This window comes from Eulemur rufifrons, chromosome 2 (assembly GCF_041146395.1).
Source record: "Eulemur rufifrons isolate Redbay chromosome 2, OSU_ERuf_1, whole genome shotgun sequence".
NCBI lineage: Eukaryota > Metazoa > Chordata > Mammalia > Primates > Lemuridae > Eulemur > Eulemur rufifrons.
Window position 1 is genome coordinate 9,420,767 of NC_090984.1, and position 22,252 is coordinate 9,443,018.

General features: G+C 53.7%; 1 protein-coding gene across 7 annotated transcripts in view; it reads right to left on the reverse strand.

Moving 5' to 3' along the window:
• The window catches only part of NFIX (nuclear factor I X), a 99,362-nt gene that overhangs the window by 67,423 nt on the left and 9,687 nt on the right, over positions 1-22,252 (reverse strand). For 3 of the 7 annotated variants that reach the window (XM_069477570.1, XM_069477606.1, XM_069477587.1), the window contains exon 2: positions 2,061-2,592. In XM_069477570.1, the coding sequence (XP_069333671.1) occupies positions 2,061-2,592 (532 nt within the window). Of the gene's footprint in view, positions 1-2,060; positions 2,593-2,946; positions 3,053-3,599; positions 3,663-22,252 lie in introns of those variants that run through there. The other 4 variants (XM_069477579.1, XM_069477597.1, XM_069477561.1 and 1 more) reach the window with 3 other exon arrangements.

A 22,252-nucleotide genomic window follows, 5' to 3' on the forward strand; every position in this document is an offset into this window, starting at 1 on the left:
GATTTTCATCTCAGATGCTCTGGGGACCCTAGTTCTAAAATCAGAAGATGCAGAATCCTCTTGTGGAGGAGCTATCTGACGGCCACACCGGCAAGCTGGAGGCTCCAACCCTCCTCCGAGCCACTAGCCACCTCCAACACCACCAGGTACGTACCCTCCCCACTCTGGCGTGCTGTACAGACAGAGAAAGAGGGCATAACTTTTTTCCTCTTAGTCTCTTCTCCAAAAAGAAAAAAGAGAGAAGAAAAAAAGTCAAGCTGAAGGGAGAAAGAAGAACTGGTGGCTTGCCCCTCTGCATGAGGGGTTGTGATGGTCACACAGGGTTGGGTGCAGGCCTAGAAAGATCCATATAGGTACTAGGGCCTGGCGGGGGTAGCAGAGCAGTATCTACTGCCTCCAACCAGTTGCCAAAGCCACCTCTCAGAACAAGAGAGAACTAGCAAGAAGAGAGACCCCAAATACCACCTTCTCCTCCCTACAGTTCCCCAACATGTAAACTCGCAGTGCTCACTGAGGTTACATTCCTGACACAGTTCTGGAAGCACCCCCACCCCGAATTTTATTTCGGGATCCAGTGATATCATTTCTCTCAACTTCCCAAGAAGGCAAGGGGGTGACCACGGCAGTTCTGAGTCGCTTTTCTTCTTTGTGAATGAACAGGAAGGAAGACACAGAGACACACACTTTCGGGAAAGAACCTTCGCTGGAGTTGAAGTCAAGCCACATTCTCTCACATTCGCATAAAGAGAGGAAGAAGGGAAATGAAGGGGGAAAAAAATACTGGAATGGTGGAAAGGAAAACACACACACACACACACACACACACACACACACAGAGAGAAAGGTTTGGTAGCCCTCTCATTACAAGTTGGTTAGGCATAATGTAAACACACTTCTGCCTTGCTTAATCACAGAGTGCCGCCCGTTTAGGTTTCAAAGGCGGCAGTAAATTGGGCGTAGCTGAGTGGAGGCTAAAAATTAACCAGCCATCTCTGTTTCAATTTGTAAGAAAACAAAAGCGGAAAGAAATTATAAAAAGGGAAAGGGGAAGGGGGGGAAAAAAAGAAGAAAAGAAAAAAAAAAGGACCAGGGGAGGAGAAGTAAACCACTCTGACCCAAAATGCAGCGTAAGACTGGAAAAGTGAAGAAGAAAAACAGAATTATTTGGAACGCAAAAGGAAAAGGAGATTTTACAGAGTTTTTCTAGTTGTCGTTGTTTGTTTGTTTGTTTGTTTAAGATCTCTTCCACAGCAACACTGCTCCCTTGGTGCCTGAGCCCTGGGAAAGCCTCTCTGCCCACCCCCATGGCAGAGGTTCCAGAGCTACGGGCAGCCAGCCTGGGACCTCGCCACTTCAGCCGAAACAAGGTGAAGGCGAAGAGCTCAAAGAACCTCCTGCTAGTTTTCACTCTCTATGAAATCAAATTACTTTCATACCCCCCCCATGGCCAAATCCCAGCCAAAACAGCTCCCGTCTGGGCATCTAGGCCCCAGGATCTGCCCACCGTGCCTTCTTTCCTCTTTTCTATTCATTCGGTCTCATATCCAGAGCTTTCGCATGCCCCCTCTCTCCACCGAACTGCTGCCCACCCCGCTTGTGCCAAATCCAGCTTTTCCTGGGACTTGAAGTGAAGCCGCAGGAAAGCTAGCACCTGCCCCCCAATACTTCTTCTGACTCATTTTAATAAGAGCAACTGACTGATTGTGGTGGTTGTTTTTCATCTTAAACTCTCACCATCATGGATAATTCCAGGGGCATCCTGGCCCCGGCCCTAAAACCCGCAGCATCTTTCTGACCAGATGAGTCCTCAAAAGGTGGAGAGGCACAAAGTCCCTACCACCACCAGGGAGCAGAGGGGGACGAATGGAGCAGGTGGGGGGGGGAAACAGAAAGAGGGGGAAAAGGAGAAGGACACATCAAATGTGATGCAGGCCCTGGCAGGACGGGTGTACCAGTTAGGCCTGTGGTGTGTTATCGTTTGGAAATAAGAAGAACAATAAACAGAACAAATGCCAGCAAGTAAAATGAAATGGGGGGAAAAAAGGCTGATAGCAACCTACCCGGAGTGTGGACAAAGTAAGCCAGATAAAGATCCAGTTCTTTGATTGTGACTCCAATGTGATGTGGCTGGACGCACAGGCCGGGGTTCGAGCACTGAGGCGACTTGTAGAGCCGCTCCCCATCAGTACTTTCCAGGGGGATCCCCTTAAACAAAATCACCATGACCAGGTCCAGCCGCCACACCTTGTCAGCCTGACGCAGGCAGTCAATCCGCCGGATCTTGCCCTTCTGGTCGGGGTTCGAGAGCACGCAGCAGGGGGGCTTCTTGCCTGTGATGGTCAGCACAAAGTCCTCGCGGAACTCGGGCCGGATGTCTTTGCGCAGCTTGGCTAGCAGCCGGGATGCCCACTTCTGCTTGATCTCGGGCTTCTCGCCCAGCAGCTCGTCCTTCACCGCCCGCTCCTCGTCCTTCGACATCCGCTTCTCGTGCTTCTTGAAGTACTTGCGCTTCCGCGCCTGCAGGTTGAACCAGGTGTAGGAGAAGGCGCGGACGTGAGGCAGCAGCGCCTCGATGAACGGGTGGAACTCATCCTGCAGGCGGCAAGCCGGGAGCATGCGGGGCGAGGGAGGACGGGAGGAGGGGAAGACGGGATGAGGGGGAAAGAGAGAAGGAGAAAAACAGTGTTAGAAGGGGGGGGTGCAAGGAAAACCGCCTTCTCCTCCTCCTCCCTCCTCCCCTAACAATTTTTCTCTTGCGATTGTTCTACAAAAGTGTGGTTTGAAGCCACCACCAGCTTCGCCAGCCACTTGCTCCCATCTCAGCCTCAGCAGCCAGACAGAGGCACCGGGAGCCTGTGCACACACCTATTTTCTCTCTCTCTCTCTCTCTCTCTCCCGCACTCACTCACACACACGCTCGCACAGACAACGTTGCCGTCCACACACACACGCTGCTGGTATCCCCGCCAGGCTCTGTCGCGCCCATGACATCTCCATGTTCTATCGCAGCCGTGAACTCCTGTCCGCTCGCCCCAGCGCGGTGTCCGTCTGCACAGGCGCCGGGGGACGCGCGGGCGGGGGCGTGCGGGGCCGCCTCTCACTCCTGACACCGGTCGATTTTCCGGCCACCCCCGAGAAAAGAGAAAATGACATCCACGGAGCGAGCGAGTGAAGAAAACGGATCTGGCTTCCCTCTCCCCAGGCTGTTTTCATTTTCTTTTCTCCTGATCCAGTTGGAACATTCACCCCAGCATTTTTTAATCAGATCTACATCCCAAATATGTGATTTCAGCTTTGTTATCCACACCGATACTAATGTTAATCACAGTAATAAGGAACAAAACACTTCTTGTTAGCACAAATAAGGTGGTTGTCTCGGCCACATTAGGGTTAAAAGCTACATGGGTCTTCTTGCGACCCCTTCCCCAGCCTCCCACGACCCCTTCACCCTCTTTTCCACTCAGTCAGGTGACAGAGGGCTGGGCTGTCTCGGTTTTGTTTGGGTTTTTTTTTTTTTTTTGCTTGTTTGCTTGTTTGAAGTTTAAATAATAATTGATTTCTGTTTACAAAAATAAAACTGGAAAAAATTAAATAATTACCATTGATCTGAAGCACCCGGCAAAGCCCAACGCCCGATTCTGAGATTCTGGACTCAACAGAGTTGTGAGTTGGGGGCGGGTGGGGGGAGGGGGGAGGAGGAGGAGCAGGGGAGGAAGGTAAATGTTTTAAAGGGGGTTATTATTGGTGTTCTGGGGAATAGGGGCCGGGCTTGGGTGGATTCTCAAACCCTTCCCCCTCCTCCCCCCCCATGCTCCATTGCACAGAAGGGAGAAATTAATATTTTTTTTTGAAAAGGAGCAAAAAGAAAGAAAGGTCAGGGATAGCAAGCAGAGAGGAGGAGAGAGCTGGTTGCCACACACGCCAGGTAAACAAAAGCCAACAAAAAATTTTTTTTCAATTTCTTCCCTTGTGCATCCTCTCCCCATAAAAAAAAGAAAACAAAAATATGCAAAATTAAAAAATTAAAACCAGCCTTCCACCATCTCCCCCCCAACACACACACAGCAACGCACCCCACTCCACCCCCGTGCAAAACAAAAACAAAAACAAAAACCAGGAGGGAAAAAGCGGCAGTTGAAGAAAAAGGCTTTCGGCTTTGGCAGCGGCACAGGGGTGTAAACTTCAAGCTGCCTCCCTCCGCCTGATCGGAGGAAAAGGGGGAGCTCGCAGATTCCCGGGGAAGAGGACGAGTTCTGACCGGCTGCAGACCGTTGCTGGCAGACGCGTGCAAAAGAGAGAGAGGGAGTGAGGGAGGGAGGGAGGGAAGGAAGAAAGGGGGAAGGGAGAGATTGAGGATCGAGGGGGGACGTGGATGGGATGGGGCGGTGTGTGTGTCTCTGTGTGTGTGTACGCTGGTTGGGTTTTGGGGGTTTTTTTTTGCTCCTTTTCTCCTCTCAACTCCCTCGTTCTCTCTCCTTTCATGCTCAATCCCCATCCATTTGCTTGTGCCAAGCCAGTAAAAAGCGGGGGGAAGAGAGAGAAGAGAGAGAGAGAAAGAGAGAGAGAGGGAGAGAAAGAAGGATCCACCTATTTGGCAAAGAGACATCCACGAGCAGCCAATGGCTGCATCCAAGGGGAGGAGGGAACCGGGCGAGCCGGGAGGGTGGGGAGAGCCCCCGGCAGTTGGAGACCAAAAACAATTTGCCCAATCGACAAGTTCACGTCTAATGAACAAGCAAAGTCCAGCAGTTATGAATTTTTCATTCCAGGCTCCCACTCGGGTCCATTTGGCAGCAGCCACCCAGCAAATTTGGGGGTGGGGTGGGGTGGGGTGGTGGAGCGGGAGGGACTGGGATTGAGGAAGATGCAGAATTTTTTTTTTTTTTTTAAGCCAGAAAAATAAATAAATAAAGGCCTGACTCGGGCGGGCTGGCGGGCGGGAGCCCCAGAAGGCCTTGGGGAAGCAGCTGCGCCTTCTCTCTCTGTTTTGGTTTCAGTCTTTCTCTGGGGCCCGCACACTCTCTCTTTTTCTGGTTCTGTTTCTTTATTATTATTATTATTATTTATGGAGCACACAGGGGCGAGTGGAAGTTTTCCTCCCCGGCCATACACACGAGCCTGCCTGCAGTGCTATGAATAGATATACGAAGAAAGAGAGCTCGGAAAGTGTCCATGCCAGCAGCACTTCTAGGGCAGGGACCCGCTGCCCAGGGTGTAACCACCCCACAGGCCCCCAAGTCTGGCTGCTGCAGGAGCACGCCCAGACGAGGCAGGGCCCCCAGCACCCCGTGCCTCCTCCCCTTCTCCCCCAGCCTCCAGCAAGCTCAGAGCTCAGCCGCCTTCCTCGGCCCACACCCAGCCACGCACGCTCCATTAGCGGTGACGAGGGATGCCAACGCAACGCAGCTCGGCTTGAGAAACTGCAACAGTTTATTAAAATAGCCTCCTGTCACAGCACTCCGCTGACAAGCTCTACAAGCAGCCACAAACACAACAGCCAGCCCCAGGGAGAAGTGACAAAGGTGGAAAGATGGACACTACCTCTGAACAGAGGCCCTGAGTCTGCCCAGTGCCCACCACCACCACCCAGACATTTAATTCTTCACTTTCTCCAGATCTGCCCTCTTCAGTTGATCTAAGATTACTTTTTTTACGTGTCCCCCAAATCAATTCAGACTAAAGGGCCCAAGTACAAGGTACAAAAGTATAAAACGAGAAACTCAAATGAAAGGGAGAGAGCTCAGAAAAGACACAACAAGACACAAAGCAAAGGGCCCTATCAGGAAAAGCGGGTACCTCCGCCTTGAGGAAATCAAGTCACAGAGAAAAGAAGAGACCCACCAGGGGAGCCCCTGCTTCTGGTCCCCTGGCAGGCAGGGAGGCTGAGCAGTGGGGAGAGGGAGCCCCACCTCTGCAGGGGGTCTCTCCAGTTAGAGCTATGGAGTAGTCATGCTTTAAGCCTCCCAAAAGCAGTAAGGAAAGGGATATGAAATGAAAGGAAAAGCAGAGGAGGAAGGACGAGGACACAGACAGGGAGAGAGCGATCTGATTCTGCTGGGAACCCCATCACTACAGCCGCCCTCTCCCCAGGCAAGGCTCAGCCCTCAGCTGGTAAGATGGGGGGCAGGTCACTGCTCACTGGAGCCCTTTCTTCCCCAACTGAAACCCTGTGCTCTGTGGCCTTTATGCGGCCTTTATGTTCAGCAGAAAGGTTCCCGGAAGAGCGCCTGGGGTGTGCCAAAACAAAATATCCAGCCCTGGGCTGGCACTGAACCCTGACAATGGGAGAGGGGCCACCCAACACCTGGGACCGCACTCTGTGCCCTGAATGGTCTATTTCAAGTGAAGCAAGCTCAAGGCTGACCCCCAAGAGAAACAGTCATAGGTGAGAGTGCAGCAGGCAGGTGCCACCAGGGACAGGCCTCTTAGGGTGGTTGTTCAATAATTCACATCATGTTAATAACCAGCTTCAGTCCAATCAGCCAAAGATGTTAGTGACATAAGGTACCAAACCCAGCCTCTCCACCTTGAGGAAACAATTTTACTTTCTAAGTCAAGATGAGGCCATAAAAACTACAAGTGAAATAGTTGGCACAGGGATGTTTTTCTGGTAATTCTGATTTGTACTAAATATTAGACACTGAACAGAAAATGGCCAACATCAGCTTCCTGGGGAGTCCTGGCATGTTCCATCTCACAGACCACATTGCTGGTGAAGAGATGTGCACGGGCTGAACCTGAATCTGGTGGTACAACTGGGTCAGGGATGGGGGTGGGGGAGCCGCAGTCCCACAGTCAGGAGATGAGACGGAGGGATCCTCGTAGAAGTTATGGAGACAGGCCGAGATACGTGACTCACTCCTGGAAGGAGGGTGGTCAAAGGCCGATGGAGTGGCAGAGAGATTTGACAGAGAAGTGGCAAAGGAGGGACGACAGAGGAGTGAAGCCTCAGGGACCCACACAGAGTCCCAAGTGCCCCCTCAAGGCTCTCTTAAGGAGGAGAAGCAATAGGCCCTTCCCAGGGGAGAAACTAGAAGGGAGAACAATCGTCAATTGTCCTTCTCTTGCCTGTGGCCATAACCTTGAAGGCGGGCAGAGGATTCTCAGGCAACATTTTACTTTCCTCTCACCCTGTTCCCTGTAGGGGCTGCTGGCTCCCAGCGAGGAGGCTGTGCTGGAAGAGTAGTCAGGGTATTCTGAGTGCTTGGGAAGGGAGAGGGGAAGGTCTCAGTGTCTCTGTATCTCTCTCTGTCTCTCCCCCCAATGGGTGCACACAGAGAAGAACTGCTCGGGTTCCATTAGAAACATTTCAGCACACCCCCTCCCGCCCCCCACTCCTGCGTGGCACTGGTAGCGGGCCCAGACACGCCCCTCAAGAGCCCCAGACAAAAGGAGGCTGTCCCCCTTTTGTTAAGAGAGTTGAGGCTCCTGTTGGTAAGATTACCTGTCCCAGTCCAGCCTCCTTCCCTTCTCCCCTCCAGCCCCTGGGGCGGGTGGGAGATCAGACCGCTCTGCACCCTGCACCGAGGACCAGAGCCAAGACAAAAATCCCTGAGATGATTCAAGGCTTCTCCAGGTCTGAGTCACTGGCAAGTGCAAGGGTTCAGGCAATGGAGGGAGCATGGGGGCATGCAGCAGAGGGGAGGAGAAAAAAGGAAAGGGGGAAAGAGAATGAGAGAAAAAAGAACTGAGGGAAAAAGGAAGTCAGTGATGCTGGTCAAAGTGAGCAAAAAACAAACAAAAAATTAAAGACAACGAGGGGAAAAAAAATAAAAGAGAGGCAGGAAAAATTTTGGGAAAAGGTATTTTCCCCATTTCAGAATAAAATTAAGAAGACAGAAATGAAACTTCTAAAATTTACTTGGGTTTTGGTTGCTGGAAAGGAATTTGCTGCCTTTGTGGAAGAAAGACCTCTCTCTTACATTGCTGAATATATAGAATTTGGTAAAAACAGCAACAGTTTTCACTGAAACATTTCTAAAATAAATATCCATACTGGTTTCAGCTGTCACTGGGAAAAATGTCCCCCCAGAAGAGAAAGACTTGAGCAGGCCACAGAGAAAGAGAAATAGAGAGAAAGGAAATAGCGAAAGGAAAAGAGAAAAACAGCCAGACCTGGAGAGGGAACACCAAGCTGGGCCCAAAACTGCAAAGACAGAGAAGAACAACAATGGAGGGGAAGAGGACAGAGCAGAGAAGGAAAAATAAGCAAGGAAAAAGACAGAAACAGGCCCGGAGACAGAGGCCGAAAAAGAAAAACTAGCTAAGGAAAATGACCGATTCCACGAGAGACAGTGAAATGCATGCTTTGCAAAAACTCTACAGGACACCATCCAGTCCACTGAGGCCTTGTGGATTATTTGATGGAAAGTAAGAAAACATGTACAGTACCTCGTTCACGTATATGGTATTAAAAATTCTTCAGGGAAACAAAATAATCTTCCCAGCCTGATAATAGCTTTTGCAACCAGCCCGTACCTACCAATGGTGAAACATCTAGAAGCGCAAGAAGTTGTATCTTTTAAGAAAGGGACACTGTTAGGAGGTATCTTTATCTTTAAAAAAAAAAAATCTTATTTGTCCCTATCCTGCTGGCTTTAAGGCCCAGATTTATTCTTTCACATCCTGGACACATAGGCCCATGCTCATTTGGACAACTATACGCAGTCAGTGTGACTAACGGACAAAACTTCATAGAAATTACCAGATATTTCAGTATCCATTTTACTACTGCATATCTACAGTCTGGGTGAGAAAGGACGCAGGAAATTTAAAAGGCCACAAACAGAACCCCAATTAGTTTGCCCAATTGCTGGCATTTTATAATTCACCAGTGGTCTGAACCTAAAGAAGCTGATTTCATATCCCCAAGATCTCCCATCGGGTCCCATAGATCTCTGCTTCACGGAAGGCCACAAAGAGGCAGTGGCCAGACTCGACTCATGGGCAGAGATGGGCAGGGAACTGCAGACAGGACCGCGGCAGCCCCGGGCAGCGGCAGCGGGCAGAGAAAGGAAGGGGCCCTGCCGCTTATCCTAGAGGAGGGTAGGGCCTCACTGCTCTGGAGGGCCAGTGAGAAGGGGCTGTGCAGCCAGAGCAAAATCATCCAACAGTCTCAAAATGCCAAGAATGGAAACCGGAAAATGCACTTTGCGAGGAAGCTTGGATAATTTGGACAAAGCGGGTTTTTGGCTGACTTGGGCCTGTTTTCCTCCGCTCGGAAAAGGCAGCCCGTGCTTCCTAGCAGTGTCTTTCCAGGGTCCTCACGCTCGCTGAATGGATCCGCCCTACACCCTGGTGCTGGATATAGGACAGGGTCTGCCTCACAGCCAGGCCGCACACTTCTCTCCTCTAAACTGTACCCCCCTTCCCTTCCTTTTCTCCTCCTGACTACAAACCAGGAGCGGTGGCCTGGGATCGGGCCAACAGGCAGCCTCGTTCTGGCTGCAAACGCTCCCCTGCTCCAGGCACATCTCCCTCACCCTCTTGGCACTGAATAAAATAGGGTAGGAATGGGGATATTGGGGAAGACAATCTATTCTCTCTAGGGCAACTGGAAATTGTTTACTTTCAGCTCATCCTCTACGGAGAATGGGAAACAAAAACCCTAGTCTTTAATTCATTATTTAGCTCTAAAGTTCCTTGTGTCACCAAACAGAAGTAAAAAAAAAAAAAAAAAAAAAAAAAGCTGGGAAGGCCAAAGCCCTCTCCTCCCGTCTGTAGGCTGCATGGGATGGGACCCTCTAAGTGTACAGGACAGATGACCACTGAGAATTCTGGGGGACAAAGGCAGTGTGGAGCCTCACTGGAAAGTGAGCCTCAGCTGGAAAGTGTCACTCCACAGTGGCCAAGGGACCAGGACAAGGGAAGAACCACCCCACAGGCCAGCTTCACAACTTTCTCTAAAGGAGAGGTGAAAAACTGACAAAAGGCAAGGGAAGGAGAGATCAGTGTGGTGAAGATAAGGTCTGCCCAGCACTCAGTGAAAATATCTGGAGGGCAAGAGACAAGGCCAGAGTAAACAGCAAAATGGTGAAAATGCACCCTAACTCCCCTCCTCCGGCAAGTCCCCTCCTTTGGGGGGCTCAGGAGATAGAAAGATGACAAAATCCAAAAGCCTGTGACCTTCCCAGCCCCTCTGCAAGAGCTCCATCAGGATCGTCCAGACACCCCCCTCATCTTGCCTGTTCTGTTTCCCCTGATATTGGAGACAGAGATGAAAACAGAACAAGGAAAGGTTTCTCCTAGCCCCCTGCCCGCAACCTGGCCTGCACTCCTGGCACCCTCAGCCCTGAGGGAGCCTCTTTCTTGCAGTTGCTGCAGCAATAGGCAGTGCCCGGGAGCCCCAAAATGTACAATTTTAGGAGTTGGAAGGAGGTCATTTTTCAATCTCTCAAAATATTTTGCTCCCCCAACTATTTTATTATCAGGATCATTGCCAAGGAAACCCAAGAATCCTCATTTCCCCGCTGTCTGGCCTCTGCAGAGGCTGGCACGGGGTGCCTGGAGGAGCTCGGACTGTGCCCACCCCTCGGCCAGCCATGCTCCATCCCTCCCCGGCTCCCTTTCTTTCTCACCCTCTCTCCCCCTCTGCGTCCTCCAGCTCCAACACAAACTGTTTGCACGGGAAGTCTCCCTCCATGACCCGATTCAGCATACACAAGAGAAAACTGTGGGCGACAGACCCAACGTCCTAACGAACTTGAGTTAATTAATGCTAAGGAAGAAAAGAGGCGCCCTCGCTCTGTTGAATCACGGTTCACTAGCCCTTTCAGTTTGCTGTGGGTGGAGGAAAAAAAAGAGAGGCTTTTTGGTTCAAATATTTTTGGGGGGCGAAGAGAAAACAAAAACACCGCAGAAGGGCCGTGCAGGGCGAAGCTGTCAGTACCTGCCTGGAGGAGCAGAGGCGAAAGGACTGAGCTGGCAGAGGCGGCCCAGAGTCCTCCCCCAAGCTCCTGGCCTGAGCTGCTCTGGGAAGACAGAGAGGGGGGAAGAAAAGGGAGGGATTATCAATGGCTCCTGGGCCTGTTCAAATAAATCGCTCCAAAAACTATACTGTCAGACTGTAAGATACACTTTTTTTTTTTTTTTTAAAAAGGCCAAACCCAACAACCTGATTTGAACAGAGCCGTGGAAAGGTTTCATCAGTGCAGAAAACTGAAATATGGATGGCAGGCATACAAAAAATTTAAGTGTGCAGAAAAAAAAAGAAGAGGTGGCAATGGGGGCGGGGGCAGGGAAAACAGCTGCAATTTTGCTTTCCAGATGTTGACGGAAATATGTTAATTGGCAAGTCACTTACTCCTTACCATGTCTTATCCTTTGGTCCCAAGATGTTAAAATCCTACATCTATGCCTAAGTCTGCAGGTAGTTTCCAGGCACTTCACACGTGTGGACTAGACTAGAGGTCAGGATGCCTCATGGACTACCAGTCTGTAATCTTTTTTATCAGCCCACTAATTTTTACAAGCCCTTCCCACCATTCCTAGCGGAAAAGAGTGAGCAAAGCAGGCTGGAGGACACTTTCATTTAAATTTTTATTATTGTTTTGTAATGCGCGGCCTCTTTTTACCTTTGAGGCTGGGGCTTCCTTTTTTTTTTTTTAAATAAACTTTTTAACTGAAGCCAGGCATGTATAAAACGAAGAGTGCACACATTGTAAGTATGCCGCTTGATACATTTTCACAAAGCGAACACACCCATGTCACTCCACCCAGATTAAGAAATAAACATTTTCAGCATCACTGAACAGGCCTTAAAATTTTAAACTATAGAGTTCTCATAATTGATATGGGTCACATCAGTAGCATCAGATGCAAACACCTATATGCATACACATGTTATAGAGCAGAGGGTACTATTTATGTGACCACAAAAACGTGTGGCAAATAGAAGCCCCACTCATCCTCACTGCTACAGAGGGTTTCTGTGTATCTGTGTGTGTGTGTGTGTGTGTGTGTGTGTATCTTCTCTCTGTGCCTGCCCAACTCTGATCCCATCAACAGGGCAACCAACTGTGCAGCAGGTTTAGCAGACTAGCAGGGCATGTATGGGGGACAAACAGGACCCACCAAGCTGAAAGCCAAACAGCCTTAGTGACTAAGGGGAGTAGGGGCCCCTTCTCTTGCCTGCCCTCCTGGCAGGGACTGAGGGGGCCCTAGTATGCAGGTCATGAGGGAAAGTGACTCTGCAGAGCCAGGGGTTCCTGAAGGGAGAACTGGCACCCGTCAGAGCAGGCTGCCCCCATCCCTGTCCACAAGAGTCCTGCAGGGAGGTGAGGGGAAGGGGATGGCATCGAGAGAGGGGAGCAGGGAGAGTGAGCAGGCAGCTGCAGGCTGGGCCTGGGGTCCTGGGGCAGGGCTGGGACTGCCGCTGTGGGGAAAGGAGGGAGAACCCTGCCTCTGTCTACCCCTTCCCTGGCTCCAGCCCCAGCTGGTTCCCCCTTCACTTTCACTAGCACTAAATTTACTTTATAATTTTAAAATTAAATTTTAAAAAAAGCAGGAAAGAGAAAGCACTGAAGGCAAAATACCTCCCACAATATCTCTCCAAGGAGGGAGGGAAAAGTTTCTGCTTATGTAAAAAGACAAATGCAAGGGATCGCTGAAAAGTCTAAGCACGGAATAAAAAAGAAAATAAAAGAGAAATGCATTTAATTAAAAACACCTGAAGCAAATAAATAACTCCCTCTGCAACTCAAAGGCACTGCTGCCTGTGGGCACAAGCCCCTGCCCTCATTCTTTGCCACTTTTCCCTTTCCTTTCTGACTGGGAGCTGAGTTCAGAAGCCACTTTTCCATCCCAGTGATCCAGCCACACCTGGGAGAAGGCCCGTGGTGGGGAAGGCCACTTCACCTACCGCAAGCCCAGAGCAAACCTCTGCAGCCTGATAAAGAGCCCCTTCCCCAATTCCTGCATCTTTCCAGGCCATCCCCCAGCCACTGGCCCTGCACCCTGCTCTTCCTCCCCAAACTCAGGCCCTGTGGGCAGTGGCACAGGCACTGTCCTGGTACTGGATGCCAGGCCCAGCCCAAATGAGCAGCTCTCTCCCCTACCAAGGGCATGGGGCTGTCAAGGCAGGCTCTCCAGGACCGAATTTTCTTTTCCTATTGCATATGGAGCTGGGAAGAAAGAACTGTTCAGCTTAATTTAAAATATGACAAGGGATCCGAGCCCTCTGAGCAGGCGATCTTTAGAAGTATTTGATCCTTTTGGGGTGGGGGGAGGAAGGATGCCAGAGTAAGCGGTGAAGCTGCTTCCCCACACCCGGGTTTGACTCTCCCACCAGCCGGCGGCCAGGGAAACGCGCCCTCGGCTGGCACCGGGGTACCAGAGCCCGGCTTCTTTCTTCTTTTCTTTCTTTTTTAAACGGCTCTAGCACAAACCACGCAGTGGGTCAGGGCCCAGAGGCGGGGGAGGGAAGAGGAGAGGGTTGTCTCCAACTCGGGAAGAAGAACGGCCGGCCAGCCAGCCGCAAGTTTCCCGGCTTGTGCCAGTTTGGGGATTTGCGAATCAGACCGGAGCGGAGGGAAAGGCGGGTGAGAAAAGAAGCCCACATTAAAACTAACCAGCTCTGCCGAAAAGCGAGCTTTCCGCCCTTAAACAAGACAATGCCGAATGGAGAGAAGAGAAGAGAGAGTTATTTCTCACTCTTTAATTATTCCAATGCTTAGCATTATTTAAAAAAAAAACCACACACATTAGCCAATGATATATTCTAACCCTCAACAAAGCTGGTATTTTTCTCTGATTACAGACTTTGCCGTGGCAAACCCAGGCTCCGACGACAGAGGCAGGGCAGAAGCGTGCTCCTAAATGAGACAATTTTATTAAAATCATAATAATTCCTTGCATTTCTATAGCGCCTTTTCTGCAGCGGAGATCCCAGATGCCCCATGCCGGGGTCTACTAGGGAATCGGCGACTGCAAGCTTAGGCTCAGGGCAGGCGAGGCTAGCTAGCTCCATGGAGCGTCACGGGCACGTATTTTTCTTTCCTTTTTTAACAGCCTGTTTCTAGAGTTCAGCCACTGTCTCACACGCTTTTAAAAAAAGTAATAAAACTCCCTTAAATTAAAAAAATATTTTTAGAAAAAGAAGGAAAAGACCCGAAGAGTAAGGGGGGAAAAAGGAGATAAGCGCGGTATGGGAGCTTGGGGAGCGGAGTAATCCTGGGATAGGCCGCCTCTGGGTCCAGGGTGCAGAGCTCAGGGTCAAGCTGCCGCCCGGGTCGGGGTCGGGGGGCAGCTAGGGCGGGCTGAGTCACGTGCATGTGGAAAAGGGAAAGGACCTAACACCATCAGAGCGCATTTAAGTAATTTAGGTGGTGAGAAGTCGGGTTTATGACCTGCTTCCGAAGGAACGGGAGGGCCCCTGGGCGCTTTTTCTGAGTACCCGGGGGCTGCTCTGGTTCCCGGGGTGGCTTGGAGGACTTCAGCCTGGCGCCAGCTGCCTCCCCCAACAGGTTAAATCGGCCTGCTTGCTTGGGGCACACTTTTTCCCCCACTTTTCCATCCTCTCCCCTAGCCAGTGCTGCAAAAGGGCTGGTAGCAATCAATGGGTGGGGAGGCCTTAACGCCCCAAATTCAGAAACATCAGCCTCCAGAGCGAAAGCCGCGTTGATCTAAGGGACCTGGGGGGAAATTTTTAAAAAGATTTTTAGAGGCTGCGCAACTCCTGCGGCCTGAAGACAGAAGAGAGGCAAAGGGAAAACGCATTTTCAAACACTTAGTCACATTTCGGAAGATTGCTCGGTGGAGGCCAAAGGCCCCCAAACTCGGCCAACCCTGGAAACAAACAAAAAATCTCCCCTGGTAAATTTCCCTGCCCCTATTCCCCAAAAAGAGGCGGCTTGGGGATAGATACAGAGGCTCCTCGGAGGCCTGGAGTCTAGAGGTGGCGGTGCGGAGAAGAGGCCCTCTCCGAAGTGACGCCCCAAAAGCTGCCAAAGCTAAACCCCAAACTCTCCCAAACAGCTAAAGAACAACTGCAATCATCAACATCGCACTCATATTCAAAGCCCTGCAGCGCATTATCCCCTGTCGGATGTTAGGACGCGTGCAGGAGAACGGAAACTGAGGCAAAGGTGGCCCTGAACCGGCCCTCCCTCCGCGCGCACGATCCTGGGACTGGACCAGCCTTGAGGCAAAAATGCCCACATCTGTGCTCCTTCTGGTGGCAGCCTTTGAAGCTCCAAATGGGAGCGGCCCAGAAAGCGAACCTGGCACGGGGTCACTTTTGGGGGGGTCACTGTGAAGGGTTAGGCTGGTCCCTATCAGGACAGAGCCGCGCCTGCGCAATGCAGGGCCACAAGGACGCTCCAGGGACCCCCACGCACAAGAGGGCCTACTGTGGCCAAGAGGGATCATTCTGGGACCTCTGGCGGCACAAAGGGTCAAAGGCCTCACCTAGGCTCTCAGTTCCCGCTCACGTGTCCAGAGTTCTCACTCAACACACAGCGTGGTTCAGGTCCAAGCCACCTCGACGCGCACCACAGGAGCTTTCCAAATCCGGGGCCTCGATGCACGGTTTCCCGCCTTTTCGTCCCCGCGCACGCGCGCAATGCACGCCAGGCTTTGCGCACGTCCAGCTAGCGGCCCGGAGGACCCCTGCGCTCCAGGGTCGGGGACTTACGAGAGAGCTCCTGTGAGGTATGGTGTCCTCCTCTCCCACCCCGCAGGGCGCAGTGCAAGTGACGGCGACGGTCAGCACCCATGTTCCGTGGCGTGGAAAGCACACGGCCTTCCTCCTGCCTGGGCCCGCGGGAGGCCTCCCCACCCACCCACAGCCTCCAGCCAGTTGCCGCGGGTCCAGGGAAATGCCAAGTGCTAAGAGAACCCCCAGGAGGCTACAATGAAAGAAGCCTGTGGGTGGCATCCGGCACTTGTCGAGGGGTCCACCCTGGGGCTATGCACAGGCACTCGACATAGTGCACACCGGGACTTGGGGGGGTGGTTCGGCCGATTTAGGGGACAGACAGGCTCCTCCCTTGGGGGACCCGGAGGTGAAGCGATGGACCCGTCTAACATTCTTCAGCGGGGTTGGGACATCGAAGCCCTATGGTTGGGCAGTGGGGTGTCTGGGGAGTCTTGGGGCATCACCCTACTTCCGCTCAGCAGCCATGCGCTTCTATTTTAAGACATCCCCCACCCCTCCAAAACCCACCCACACTGGCTCCTGCGGTCCACGGCGCGCGCAGGGTGCTCATCCCCACGCTCGGGGCGCACCTGAAGGGAAGGCCAGAGGGGCTAGTAGCGCACTGCCTCAGTGGCCAAGCTGAACTCAAGACAAGTGGAGGTTTTGCCCAAGGTTGGGAGACATTAAATGGCCTCTTTGTGGAGAATCGCGAGCCGTCACTCAGGGTTAATTTAAGCTGCAACAGCAAACACACACCAAAAAGCAACGTCTCGCCGCCGCCGCCAGCACCCACCCCCGCGATTGTGTGTCTTGTGTTTTGGGGGCTGCGGGGATTCGGCGATGCAGTCCATCCAGCCCTTCCTTCGGGGGAGGGGGTCCCAAGTCTTTAAGAATGTGGGACGTCCGCAGAGGAAAGGAGGAGGGCTGCCGCTGCCTAGCCCCACGTCCCTGCCTGGAGAAATGGTTTTTGCAGGTTTGGGACGAAGCCTAGTGGGGGTGGTAAAATCCAAGTACAAACGTGGAGCGGGAAGAGGGGGGAGCGGTTCTTACATATAAAAAGTATATATAAAGGTACAAATTTCAAATATAAATATAGCACATGCAGGGGCGCCACTGGGCAGCAGCAGTTCTGGGGCGTCTCACCTGTGCCCCCAGGGATATTTGGGGAGGCGAGTGTTCTGAGAGAGGTGGGGGAGATGCAAATTAGGCCTCTTTTCCCAGCCCCCTCCCCCAACAACCTGAATGCAGTTTTGGAGCCAGGTGCCCTGGGCGGCCTGGCAGGTGTGTGGCTCACGTGAAACTCGCGTGTGCAGGCTGGGGAGGTGTGTGCCCGCGTGGGCCTGGAGGCACGTGCGTGGGCACCAAAGACTCCAGCAGGCTCACGGACCCACTGGAGCCCAGGACTCCCATGGAGGAGCCGGGCAGTACCTGCGCTCAGAATCCCCATCCAGCGAGAGCAAGGGAGGACATGCGTGTGTTCCAGACTCCCACCTGGTGCCGGACGCGGGCGTGTTTATGCGCTTGGCAGTCTCCTTGTGGTATCGGGGCTGGGAGTACATATAAGCTTTCAGTGTTTGGGATCCTGGTCGGGGACGCAGGGCAATGACGAGCTTCGGACCCGGACCCGGGTCAGAGCAATAGTGCGGGAGCGCGCTTATGTGCGTGTGCGCGCCTGAGTGCCCTGCTCCGGTGTCCAACATGGGCGTGTGCGCGCCAGGGTCCCCCATCAGAGCCTCAGGGCAGGGGTGTGCGCTAGAGCTTGCGCTCGCCCCAGGAGTGGCCACATGCGCGGGGCCTCCGTCTGGACTCCGAAGAGCAGGGATCTGGCCCCTGAGCGGACCATGGGGCAGGGCCGGCCGCCCCACAGGGCCAAGGCGGGATGTCGTTGGAGCTCTGTTGGTTTTGGCCCAGGCAACTCAAATGGGGGAAGCCCCGGGGAACGGGCGCGGGTGGAACAAAGAAGGGGAAAGCAAGGGGAGGCTAGCTGCAGAGGAGGAAGCACCCGTGAGCACGGACTGCCCCGGGGAATAGGGATGCAAGATACCCCCATCCCCCATCCCATGCTGGGGCCTGGCCTGGGCCAAGGTGCTTTTGGAAACCAGGGAGCCCATAGCGGCCACTCTACCCATGTGGACAGGGACAGGAGGTTTGAAGTCCTAAGTCTTCTCTTCTCCCGCTTCCAAGACCCCTGGCCTCATCCAACCACACTGAATCACCTGCAGGACCACAGGCTGCTGCCACCACTGGCCATCCCCAGCTCTCCCCACCACTGACACCCACACAGCAGACATTCAAACCTGGTGCCCACCACACATGTAATCACCCCTCAGATAGTGCTGCACTGTCCAGTGGGTTTTCAGTGCCCACGAGCGCCCATTTAGAGCCAAGTAGCATTTGCAGGGCATGGCTTGATTTCCCTCAGCCAAGGGCAGACGGTTTGAGCACCCTAATCAGCAGGGCCAGCAGGCCCCTTCCTGTTTCTTGGCCTGGGATTCAGTTTTCCCCACATGGGGAATAGGAAGGGAATTCCCAGGGAAAGGGAGGGAAGGAGGAGCCTCAGGTGGGCTGCAGGGGGTTGAAAAGGTGGAGTGACCTGTTTAAGTCTTGCTTGCCCCTGGGGACCTGGCTGAGTAATTCTCACCACTCCACTTCTAGGCCCATGACCTTGGCACTTGACCATGTGGCCTTTGTTTCCTCACCTGTAAAACAGGTTACTCATACCCGCCTCTCATCGGGAGGGTCACAGGAGGTCACGTATGCCCACCCCCCCACTCCCCACCCACCCGCTGCCTGGGCATAATTGCTCTGGAGTCGGTAGCTGTTATTTTTATTGTGAGGAATCTATGGCTGTGACAAGCTGTGACGCTTGGTGTGATCGCGTGAGGCTGGCTGTGTGTGCGACTGTGCCGCTGTGTGTGTGTGCGTGTGTGTGACAGGTTGTGTGTGAGACTGTGCGTGGACGACAGATTGTGCCGGTGTGCGGCGGTGCTTGTGACAGGCTGTCACTGTGCGACAGACTGCGGGTGGCGGGGTGTTGCGGGCGTTGACTGTGAGTGGAGATGAGGCAGTGTGTGGGACTGGGTTGGGGGGACCCCCGCAAACCCACCTCGGTGGGGATCTGGCTGAACAGGATGGGAGGCTCTCTAGTGTCCCCTTGGGCCTTGGTTTTTCCAGTGAGTTCACTGAGGCCCCACTAGTTTGCAGACCTCAGAGGTGACAGGTTAGAGGACCCTGTGACAGAGCCTGCTCTGCACCCACTGTGTCAGCTCAAGTGCCCAGCTCCCAGCTTCTTGCTGGGGTTTGGAGGACCCCAGGCAGGTCATCAGGGAGCTCAGGGCCTGAGGGACTGTAGGCCTGGCTGGCTTCAGGGAGGAATGCACACCTGCCATTTTCCCCACACTTTCCGTGAGCTCCAGGCCAGGGCAGGGCTGGTGGAGATCAGAGAAAGAAGAAGAGGGGTTTGGGGAAAGATCAAGAAAAGCTGAGAGGCCGAATGCGGTGGCTCACGCCAGTAATCCTAGCACTTTGGGAGGCCGAGGTGGGAGGATCTCTTGAGGCCAGGAGTTAGAGACCAGCCTGAGCAAGAGGGAGACCCCGTCTCTACCAAAAATAGAAAAATTAGCTGGGCGTCATGGCATGTATCTGTAGTCTCAGCTACTCAGGAGGCTGAGGCAGGAGGATTGCTTGAGCCCAGGAGTCTGAGGTTGCAGTGAGCTGTGATGATGCCACTGCACTCTACCCGAGGCGACAGAGCGAGACTCTGTCTCAAAAAAAGAAAAAAAAAAAAAAAAACCTGGGAGAAAACGGGAGGAAGAAACTAAGAGAACCAGAGAGAAGAAAAGGCAGAGGGAGAGAGGGATGAGGAAGAGAAGTCAGCGCCGGCTCTTCCCAGGACATGGAGAACCTGCAGCTGCCTGGAGTCAGGGCCTCCAGTCAGGGTTGACACGTACCAGGTTTACAGGGTAATTGCCCTCAGACACTCACGAGCATCACTTGTCCGCCAGGCCCTATTCTCAGAGCCTACTTCTGGGGACACAACACTGCCAGAGGGACAAGAAAACCCAGGCTTAGCCAAAAAGCAATCGGGCCACAGTTCCAACCCAGGCATTCTAACCAGCATGGGAAGACCCATCCAAGCATCCCCTAGAGATGTGAGAATACAGGACCCTGAGCATCAAAGTCGTGTGCTTTCTCCAACGTGGCAAAAGAATTCAGCTGAAAGAATCCCACGGCTCGTGGGCAGGAGTGGGGAAGGCAGCACCCTGGGACACTCCTCCCTCCTCCGTGGTGTGTCAGTATGTGCATGTGTTATATGTGTTCTGTATGCCGAGCTCCATGGCTGTCCTGCGGCCATCTCTGGTGTGCAGGCCTCAGCATGACATGTGTGTCCTTCCGTCGATGCAGGCCTGTGTGTGTCTGCCCTGTGTGTCTGCGTGTCTGTGTGTCCTTTCAGGGCCAGCCCCTGCCACAGAGAGGGGAGAGGCGTCGAAGCACCCCCCACCCCACTCCCCCGAAAGTGTGTCTTTGATACTCGCAGCCTCGGCAGCGAAAAACAAGTTTCCACAGGGCCGCCTTGGGTTGAGGCCAGGCCGTCCTCAAATAACATTTGAAGTTACTTAGCAAACTTTGTTTAGTGCCGAGAGAGGCGCGGGCAGCCGGCTTGGTGGGGGAGGAGGGCAGTAAACCGGTTCCTCCGAAGTCCCTTGCCCCTCTGGGGGCACAAGTGCCCAAGGTGGGGCTTGGCTCCCCCACCTCAGGTCTGGAAAGGGGAAGCAGGAATCTTGGAGCCCTGTGGGGGAACTTAGGGGAGGAAGGTTCAGGGCACCCCATGGATAAAGCCTTGCTTTTGCCAATCCAGGGCCTGGGCTTGAGCACAGATATCCACCCTGGTTTCCTGGTGGCCTAGAGGCCAACCCCAGGCCCGGGGCATGGTCAGAAATGGGAGGGTCCCACTTTTGCTGCAGTCCAGCTCTAACAACCTTGAGGCGAAACGGAAAGAGGCAGGTTGAGTGAGCTGGCTTAGAGCTTGTGCCCTCCACCCCAGACACACACACACACACGAGCACCCAGAAAGGCCCTGGTGCCCACATACCCAGCACCTACCCTCCCCCAACTCCCATTTCCAGGTTCCAGCCCCAGGCGGCTGAGAAGGCCCAAGAGCCAGCGATGGAGGGTTTGGAAGTGAGGTTGGTGCCTATGGGAGGGGGAGGGGGAGGAGATGCCAAAAATGGTGCGCCATTACAGGCACGCAGGGGAGAGGGAGGAGGGGAGGGAACAGCAGAGAAGATGGAAGCCAGGCGGGCGGGCATCCTCCCCGAGCTCCAGGCTGGGAAGGGGCAGCAGTGGGAAGGGGCAGCACGCAGGCTGGACCCTTCCAGGGCGTGGGCATGGGGGATGAGCCCCAGATGGCATGGGACAGGCAGAGGGCCCTGAGGCGCCCAGCACTCCTCCACCCCCACCCCCAGCTTCGAAATGGAGATTGGCAGCAGCAGCCGCTCGGCTCTGCCCGGGCATGGGGTGGGGGTGGCGGGCAGGCAGGGCGCCAAACCAAATGCCACCAGGCTGGGCACAGTGGTTGCCAGCCTGAGGTGCCGACCCCACCAGCCCCCCGGCTCAGAGCCCTGGAGCCTAGAGCTTTGGAGACAGAGAGAATCTGGAACCCAGTGGCAGTTGGGGGACCCAGCAGGCAAAGCCAGGTCTCCCCCAAGCTGTGGGCAGGTCCCCAAGACCCTGCAAAGATGGCGCAGCCTGGTACTGCCAGGGTGACAGGCTAGGGTAAAAATAAACTGGGCCCGCCCCAGGGGAGCTAAATCGAGGGGCCCAGGTGGAAGTGCCACTCTGGGCCACCAGCTGCCCCCGCTCCATCCCCCAGCTCAGAGTGGCAGGGTTGAGAATACTCAGTGCCCGTCAAGACCTGGTTTCTTTATGGGAAAGGCCTCGGCCATCTTGTCCCCAGGTCTTGGGCGGGCACCACATGGCGTATCCACAAGTATGGATAATGGGCAAGTTCAGAATGAAGCAACGTGCGTTCTAGGCAAATGGTGGGCAAGACCATGCTAAGCCACTCACCATTGACCTCCAAACTGCCCCCCGAGAGAGGGCATAGGGCCCACAGGCTCCACTGAGCTGTAGCAGGGCACCACTAAACATCAGCACCTCACCGTGATGCCTCCCTTACCACCTCTGCTAAAACCGCAGCTGCCCAGCACTCCCAAGGTCCCCACCTGCTCTCTTTCCCCCACAGCACCTAGCACTGTCTCAGACCGGACCCTCCCCCGTTTATCAGGTTCAGTGTCTGCCCTCCCACTAGGGCTGGCACCTTTGCGGGTTTTGCTCCCTGCTGAGCCCCCAGGGCCTAAAACAGGGCCTGGCACCCAGGAGGTGCTTGGTAAATATTTGCTGAAGGAATGCACAGGCCCCTGGCTGCACCCCCAGCATGTGGGCTCCGGCTGGGTGCCCAGCAAGGTGTGGGAGAGGGCACAAAGCCTGGCCACTGGGAGTGCAGAGGGGGTGAGACTACCATCCACCCTTATTCTGAGCCCTGGACAGAAGAAGATCCAAAGGTCAGAGTGGTAAGGAGGATTCAAGGGCTGACAGCTGGGTCACACTTCAAATGGG